The sequence below is a fragment of the Chaetomium globosum genome, genomic scaffold (genome assembly GCF_000143365.1).
Source record: "Chaetomium globosum CBS 148.51 scaffold_5 genomic scaffold, whole genome shotgun sequence".
In the NCBI taxonomy this organism is placed as follows: domain Eukaryota; kingdom Fungi; phylum Ascomycota; class Sordariomycetes; order Sordariales; family Chaetomiaceae; genus Chaetomium; species Chaetomium globosum.
In genome coordinates, this window is record NT_165980.1 from 296777 (window position 1) to 305054 (window position 8278).

The following is an 8278-nucleotide window of genomic DNA, read 5'->3' on the forward strand; positions in this document are numbered from 1 at the left end:
TTCGGCTCCAAATCACGGAAAGGGTGCAGGGCATAATCTGGTGCCATGTGAGTCGGCGAGGAGCCGATCCTGCTTGCCGGGCACCATCCCCTCTCATACCAGGAAAGCCGCGGGTTTCTAAACAACGCCATGCATTTTGTTTATATCACCCGCATAGTAGACGAGGGGTTGCAACCCATACAAGGTGTCTAACCAGTTACACTTACCCCAACACTAACCCCAGTAATATTAACCCCAACAATGCACTCCACGACTGAGCTGCGACGCCTTATTGCTGCTGATCTCCCTGCCGAACCCTAATGCCGATGATCAGCAAACACTACCACATGCTTGTATAAACAGCTACCGGGCAAGCAGGTACAAAATGCCCGGAAGTTCCACCAATCTAGTGCCCGTAGGACCTTTCCGTTTTCCTAATTTGGAGCCCCGCGCTACACACCTCGCCGCCCCTTACAAGGACCCTTGATCCCTTCTTAAGACAATGCCCGGTTGAGCCGCTGGACTCGCTTGTCAGGCTGCATGCTTAGCGAGATACCAACAACAACGACTACAACAAGATGACTCGCTATTTTGGTCAGATTTTCTCCGCGGCGGTGCTCCTCGTGGCCGCTCTCCATGGCGTCTCAGCCGCAACACCTTCCAAGGGGTGCGGCAACGCCCCCAAGCTGATCACCGACGCGGCGGCCACCACCCCGTTGAAACTCACCTCCAACGGCAAGAACCGCGAGTTCTACGTCAAGCTCCCCGCCAACTACGACAACACCCACCCCTACCGCCTGATCTTCACCCTGCACGCCCTCGGCGGCAACGCCCAGCAAGTCACCGTCGGCACAGGCGGCTACCTGCCCTGGTACGGGATCCCGGCCCTCGCCAACGACACGCTGGGCGCGGTCTACATCGCACCGAACGGGCTCAACAACGGCTGGGCCAACCAAGGCGGCGAGGACATCACCTTTTTGAAGTCTGTCATGGACACGGTCGAGGCGGACCTCTGCATCGACCAGAACCTGCGCTTTTCGACGGGCTTCAGCTACGGCGCGGCCATGTCCTACTCGCTGGCCTGCTCGCTGGGCAAGCAGATCCGCGCCGTCGCTGTCCTGTCCGGCAACCCGCAGATCAGCGGCTGCACGGGCGGGACGGAGCCCGTGGCGTATTATGGCCAGCATGGGACGAAGGACTCGGTGCTGCCCATTGCGGGGGGCAGGCAGATGCGTGATCGGTTTGTCAAGAATAATGGCTGTGCGGCCAAGCAACCCGCGGAGCCGGCCGCGGGGGGCAAGCATATCAAGACGGCGTATGAGGGGTGTGGTGAGTATCCGGTTGTGTGGAATGCGTTTGATGGCGACCATACGCCGCAGCCGGTGGACCCGGGCACGTCGGGGACCTTCTCGGCGGTGGAGAGCTGGGCGTTCTTTGAGCAGTTTACGTAGATACCTAGGGTTGGATGAACGGTTGGGGTAAGGGTGGTGTGTGTGTGTGTGTGGCGGAAATAGTGATGTCTTGAATAGGGGCCTCGTCATGTTGCGGTTCGAAAAGGTGCGTGATTACATACCTATTAGGTACCTAACCTATTCAGGTACCTAGTTACCCAGTATTATCATGCCGTGGTTTCGTGAAAGAACAGGCTCTTTTCTGTAACTCCCACATATTGGGCGCACATGATGTGTCGCATGCTCCATATGTCCGGGCACCTACCTAGGTAGGATTGCCAGAAGCTTACGAGATGTAAATAACATTGTATGACCCCCCCATTTTGTAAGACACTCCCCATGATGCCTGGTTCGGGTCGTCTAGCGTTTACCAAAACCGCTCCAACACTAACTCTGGAATATCAGCTGATGTTGACATAGAAGGGATAATGTTCTTTTTGATCGGGTAACTTGTATGGACGATGGAGCAAGCCAAAGATTTAACAAACGAATGATGAGCTCGAAAATTTCCGTAGGTAACCTTGACACGAGCGCAAGCCCTCGCTCCTCTCCAGCTCACCCACCTATGAGGGGGGCGAGCGAGGCACATAAGCAAGCCACTTACCCCTTTTGCTCGCAACACCCCCGCCCAAGGGGAGAGGGTTGAATTGGGCAGCAAAATGTTCAGCCGCAGAGTCATCATGTCGCTTTTCTCAAGAACAACAACCACCTGCTCGACGGGGCCCTATCGCCAACAATATCGCAAACCATGTCGGCGTCTTTTGGGTCTAGGAATAGGGGTTTTCAGGTGGGACACAATGATGGGACGATAAATGCGGAAATCCATATACTACCGGGTAAGGCCACCGGCTTTATCACGTACCCAATTGTCTGAATATACCTCCGGACGCCTGGCTAACGTCTTTGGAACGGCCGGAAACCCCGCCGCCGCCGCGTGCAGTCATCCCTTCCTCCCGCGATCCCCATTTTGTCAACCGTGGTGACATTCTCGACCGGATCGGCCAACGATGCTCCAAGCCAGCCGGTCGTGTGGCCCTCGTAGGGCTTGGTGGCGTGGGCAAAACGCAGCTTGCCATCGAATATGCGCACCGCGTTACCGACCGAGTTGTCGAGGGGCAACCTGGAACATGGGTATTTTGGGTCTATGCAGGCACGAAGGCACGCCTCGAAGAAGGCTTAAGACAATCGCAGACGCTGTCAAGCTGCCCGGCCGGAACCAACCTCAGACCGATATCCCCCAGCTTGTGTACAACTGGTTGTCCAACGACCGGAACGGCAGATGGCTCATTATCCTCGATAACGCCGATGACCGCAACGTACTCTACAGCCCCATCACCGACGACACGCCGGACAGCAAGCCCTTTGCCACCTACCTACCACAGAACCGAAACGGGTCAATTCTCATCACCGCCCGCAACAAAGACCTGGCCTACAGGCTGACCGGGTACCACCAAAACATCATCGAAGTCGGGCCCATGGAGCAGACAGACGCCCTCACGCTTCTGGAGAATAATCTGGAATCGCTCCCGGATCCAGATATCGCGATCGATCTCGTGCATACACTTGATCTTGTTCCGTTGGCTATCAGCCAAGCCGCCGCATACATACGTCAAAGGGAACCGCGGACCTCGCCGAGCAAGTACCTGGCCGACTTCTGGGCAAGCGAGAAGAGGAAGACACAGCTGCTTGAACACGATGCTGGGGACCTGCGAAGAGATGGTGGTGCTCCCAACGCCATTCTTACCACATGGCAGATATCCTTTGAGCATATACGGTCCGAGCGGCCTTCTGCAGCAGACCTCCTCTCGCTCATGAGCTTCTTTGACCGACAAGGCATCCCGGGATGGGTTCTCAACCCTTCTGGAACTGCCAATCGGGCCATTAGGCAGGCCAGAGAAGGGAATTCTGCCGACAGCACCAGTAGCACGGGCGACAATGCAGACGACGATACGGGGAGCGAATTTGAAGACGACCTCGCGATGTTGATGAACTACTACCTTATTGTCGCCGACGAGACAGGGGACAATTTTGAGATGCACAAGCTTGTGTAGCTGTCGACAAAGAGGTGACTTGAAGCGTTTAGCCAGTACGAGACATTCAAGCAGCGATGTATCCAGCTGTTGGAAGACCAAGAGCCACGATTCCACGGTTATCACACAAAAATGTTTTGAAGCTTACAACAGTGGGTTGGGATCCTCGGGGCATCCCAGAAGTCATCAATTGAAGGTTGTTCTGTCTTCGTCCTCCGTGGCGGGCACCGCCCTGACCTCCTTTTATAGCCTCTTGTTCAACCCCTGGAAACCATCTAACATAAGCGCATCGGCAACCAGGCTTCCGTGTTTCAAGTGCCACAACTTCTGACACTGGTATCCGCAAGAAGGTTCTATATGGCGAATCCACCACATTGCGCCCACGTTGGGCAGCCATACATGTTCTGCAACCGAATGTCCGAGTGCCAAGTGCCACAACTTCCAACACCAGCGACTGGCAGCATCATTCCCGCCAACAGGGGAATACGAAAACTGGACGACGTGCCGGAGTCTGTTCGCACACGTCCAAGTAGCTGCTAGTTACCTCCCGAGTGAGGATATGGCTGAAATGTGGGCAACTCTGCTATACAACGGGGGGTGGTATGCAGGAGAGCAGGGGAGGGAGATACGACGCGGCAGAGTGGATGGTAGGCAAGGCGCGGGAAGCACGTGTGAGGAAGCTGGGAAAGGAGGATAGAGCGACTCTAGAAAGCATATCAATGTTTACTAGTGTTATTTCAAGTCGAGGGCGATGGCACGAGGCTGAGAAGCTACAAATACAGGTGATGGAACTTTGTAAGACGAAATTTGGAGCCGACCATCCCGATACACTGGCGACGATGAACAACCTGGCTTCAATAATTTGTGACCAGGGCCGGTTAGAGGAGGCTGAAAAACTACAACTACAAGTGTTGGAAAGTGGAAAGGCGAAACTTGGAGTCGATCACCCCACGATATCGCTGACCATGAACAACCTGGCCTTGGTATTTTGGGAGCAGGGCCGATTACAGGAGGCCGAGTAGCTAGAACTACAGGTGATGGAAACTCGAAAGATGAAGCTTGGAGTCAATCACCCCGATACGCTATGCAGTATGGACAACCTGGCTTTTATTTGGAGATCTCAGGGTCGATACCGAGATGCCTTGGCCTTGATGATGGATTGTGTCGAGGCTCGACAACGAGTGCTCGGCGCAACGCATGCGGCCACGGTATCGTTTTTGGCCACTGTCACATAATGGAGGGGTTCAAACGACACGTGCAGCAAGCGAGTTAGTCGGAGGGCTCGGGTTGTGGGGAGGATGAGGCAGCTTTTCGTATGGCGACCGAAGAAACGGCAGAAAAGGTGAATGAAGGCCAGCTTGTGTATCTAGAGAAGCTCAAGGACCTGTGGCTCTCCCCATTGGATAGTGTTCCAGGTTGTTTTCCGCTAGAGAATAAGCTCCGTCAATAGGTCTTGATAGGACCAGTCCGTCTCAAGAGCAATGTAAATCGCACACGAGAACCCAGTTCTAACGACGGGCCGGGAATTCACACCCATGCGTTCGACTTGGTCGCCACCACCGGGCTCATTTTCTCAGTTTCCTCGGGCCGGCAACATTGCAGTATCCTACTTATGGGCCCATGTTGTTTTCTGGGTTTTATCTTGCTGGATGCACGACTATTGGGGGTCAACCCGGGCATGGATTTCGGTACCAAGCACCAAGCACCCGGGGAAACCGGCACAACACCTTGGGGGCACCGGAAAAACTGTGCAACATGCGAAGGCAACCCTCAAGCTTCCCAGCACTCAGCACAGTCGACAGTGTATTTATTCCTTGCCTCAGTCAACAAGGGCCCATCCTAGTTCGAACGCTACGTTGCACCACCTCGCCTTCCAAGCTTCAACGAGCGCTGACAAGCACCGGACAACACGGACCGCATGCTCGGCAGCCACCTGAACTGCCGCTAGGCCGGCCAACAGTATCCAGCCCGCTTCGGGATACCTGATTAGGAAATAGCCGAGGGAAGCGGGCGTGGTGGTGGTGGAGAAGCCGGGGCGCCGATCACTCTCGGCGTTCGTCATGGGGTACCCACCCGGCTGCGGCTTGCTTCTTTTTTTTCAATGTTTTCACACTCGGCCCGGATGGCCCTTTGATGGCCGGCACGGCAATGCCGGGTTCGGCGGGTGCCAGCCAGAACGCGACTCGCGGCCGCCATGGCGCAGTTGCTTCGGAGACCGAGCTGGCCTTCCCGTGCAGTGCGAGAGCGCTTCCCTTGCAGAGTTGACGCTTGGAATTGTTTAACTCCTGTCTGGTCTGAGCGGCCATGCTGGTATGTCGCACCAGAGAAATTCCTGCAGAATCCTGCCCCCGTCAACCCCCGATCAGCGCCATAACCTTCTGCATCTTCTTCCCCATCCTGGACCCTGATTTCCCCAGCTTCCTCCACTGGAGAATCCGGAGCCCCCAGTGCCCCCCTCATTACGGCCTGTTGGCACCCACAATTCCCCACAAACCATGCCACAACCCGGCCCAACTGAAATGCGGGAAGCTGCATCGGTGATCCTGAACCTCCAAGTTTCGTGTGACTAAGCCCAGGGGCACGAAGTTGGCCAGTAATGGTTCGGTTGGATGTGACGGCTCACACGGCTTGCAGGATGCAGGCAGGGAATATATAGTCGTCCTTCCGTCCACGAGTTGCTTATCCCCGGGGTTTTTCTTCAATCATCGCCCTCTTTCCAAGTCCCTCTCTCCTTGCCCGGATACACCAGAGCGAGCAAGTGAGCCAGCCGACAACGATAGGGCACTATGAAGAAGTTTCTTGGGCTCCGGGGCCGGGCCCTCAACCTGGCCGTGGCCACAATCGCTGGATGTGACTTTCTTTTATTCGGCTATGGTAAGGACGACTCGCCCCATGTATCATTGATCCCACCCGGCTAACGTGGTGTTAAAGACCAAGGCGTTATGGGTGGCATCCTCACCCTCAAGGTCTTTCTTGACGCCTTCCCGATGATCAACCCCGAAGCGGCCGGGCTCACAACAGCGGAATCATCAACTCGGGCAACCTACCAAGGTATTGCCGTCGCTTCATACAATCTCGGATGTTTCATCGGTGCCGTCATCACTATCTTTATCGGAAACCCTCTCGGCAGAAAGCGAGTGATCATGCTGGGTACTTCCGTCATGATAGTGGGAGCGATTTTACAGGCCAGCTCGACCACGTTGGAACAGTTCATCGTCGGGAGGATTATTACAGGATTGGGCAATGGAGGGAATACCAGTACGGTAAGCCAGTTTGTTTGGACAGATGGCTATTATAACCCTAACCCCGTCACATACCCCTTACCCCTTTTAACAACACCATCAACACCATCAACCGTTTTACCCGTTTCGTGTGTCAAACTCCCTGCTAAAAAGCCTCTGCCTCTAGGTTCCAACATGGCAGTCTGAATCATCCAAAGCACACAAACGCGGGAAGGTTAGTGAAAAGTAAATCCGGCTGCAAACCGAATGATATTCTGACAGCCCTATTGCTCGTCATGGTGGAGGGAGCCCTGATCACAGGAGGCATCATGGTATCTTATTGGCTCGATCTAGGTCTATCGTTTGCACCGGGGTCCGTTGCCTGGCGTTTTCCGCTCGCATTCCAGGTTTTCTTCTGCCTGATCATCCTCATCTTCATCCCCTTCCTCCCCGAGTCGCCGCGCTGGCTCATCCTCAAGGGCCGCGAGGCCGAAGCCAAGGAGGTGATCGCCGCGCTCGAGGACAAGGAGACAACGGACAGAGTCGTCGAGAACGAATTCCTCGCCATCAAGGAGACCGTGCTGGAGATGTCCAAGGGAACCTTCGGGGACCTCTTCACCATGGACAAGAACCGCAATCTACACCGTACCCTGCTGGCCTACTTCAACCAGGTCTTCCAGCAGATCTCGGGCATCAACCTGATCACATACTACGCGGCTGTAATCTACAAGGGCCTTGGAATGACAGACTTTATGTCACGCCTGTTGGCCGCCCTCAACGGCACCGAATACTTCATCGCGTCGTGGCCGGCCGTCTTCCTAGTCGAGCGGGTCGGCCGGCGCAAGCTGATGCTGTTCGGCGCGGCCGGGCAGGCGGCGACCATGGCCATCTTGGCGGGGGTCAACTCGCGGAACGATTTCGGCTACCAGATTGCGGGCATCGTGTTCCTCTTCGTCTTCAACACCTTCTTCGCCGTGGGGTGGCTGGGCATGACGTGGCTGTACCCGGCCGAGATCGTGCCGCTGCGCATCCGCGCCCCCGCCAACGCCCTCTCCACCAGCGCCAACTGGATCTTCAACTTCCTCGTCGTCATGATCACCCCGATCGCCTTCAACAATATCGGCTATCAGACCTACATCATCTTTGCCGTCATCAACGCCTTCATGGTGCCGGCGACCTACTTCTTCTACCCGGAGACGGCCTACCGCTCGCTCGAGGAGATGGACAACATCTTCCACAAGGTGGAGGACGGATGGAAGGGCGTGTTTACTGTGGTGAAAACGGCCAAGGCGGAGCCGCGGTGGTATGGCAAGAATGGGGAGCTGTTGGTCGATTATCAGCAGACCGAGGAGCACCGGAGGCATGTCAAGGAAGCGGGCGGTGTGGTTGCGCCCGAGAAGACGTCAGGTGAGGGTGATGGGTCTGGGTCTGGGAGTGGAAGCGGCGGTGGTGTCACGCACGACGAGTTCCGGGCGTAGAGTGTCGTCTACTTGGGCGTTTGCGTTCAGGGACAATTTAGAGATACCCTTGCCTTGCCTGGCTAGAGGGCATGCTGGGCCGTTATGGAGATGGGGGATTGATGATATACCCAGTCGGA

The 8278-nt window shown here is 55.7% G+C and overlaps 4 protein-coding genes across 4 annotated transcripts; 3 read left to right on the plus strand and 1 right to left on the minus strand.

The window, feature by feature from the left end:
* Positions 1-557: 557 nt before the first annotated feature.
* Positions 558-1430, plus strand: CHGG_06916 (uncharacterized protein; the record flags this gene model as incomplete). Its single annotated transcript, XM_001224571.1, has 1 exon — positions 558-1430. The coding sequence occupies one exon, from the start codon at positions 558-560 to the stop codon at positions 1428-1430; it is 873 nt and encodes a 290-aa protein (XP_001224572.1).
* Positions 1431-2437: 1007 nt separating this feature from the next.
* Positions 2438-3481, plus strand: CHGG_06917 (uncharacterized protein; the record flags this gene model as incomplete). The annotated part of the gene is made up of 1 exon (XM_001224572.1): positions 2438-3481. The coding sequence occupies one exon, from the start codon at positions 2438-2440 to the stop codon at positions 3479-3481; it is 1044 nt and encodes a 347-aa protein (XP_001224573.1).
* A 1798-nt stretch (positions 3482-5279) lies between these two features.
* On the minus strand, positions 5280-5766 carry CHGG_06918 (uncharacterized protein; the record flags this gene model as incomplete). The annotated part of the gene is made up of 2 exons (XM_001224573.1): positions 5280-5442; positions 5534-5766. 2 exons carry the CDS (start codon positions 5764-5766, stop codon positions 5280-5282), a joined length of 396 nt encoding a protein of 131 aa, XP_001224574.1.
* A 480-nt stretch (positions 5767-6246) lies between these two features.
* Positions 6247-8159, plus strand: CHGG_06919 (uncharacterized protein; the record flags this gene model as incomplete). Its single annotated transcript, XM_001224574.1, has 4 exons — positions 6247-6334; positions 6392-6723; positions 6869-6916; positions 7089-8159. The coding sequence occupies 4 exons, from the start codon at positions 6247-6249 to the stop codon at positions 8157-8159; spliced, it is 1539 nt and encodes a 512-aa protein (XP_001224575.1).
* Positions 8160-8278: the final 119 nt, after the last annotated feature.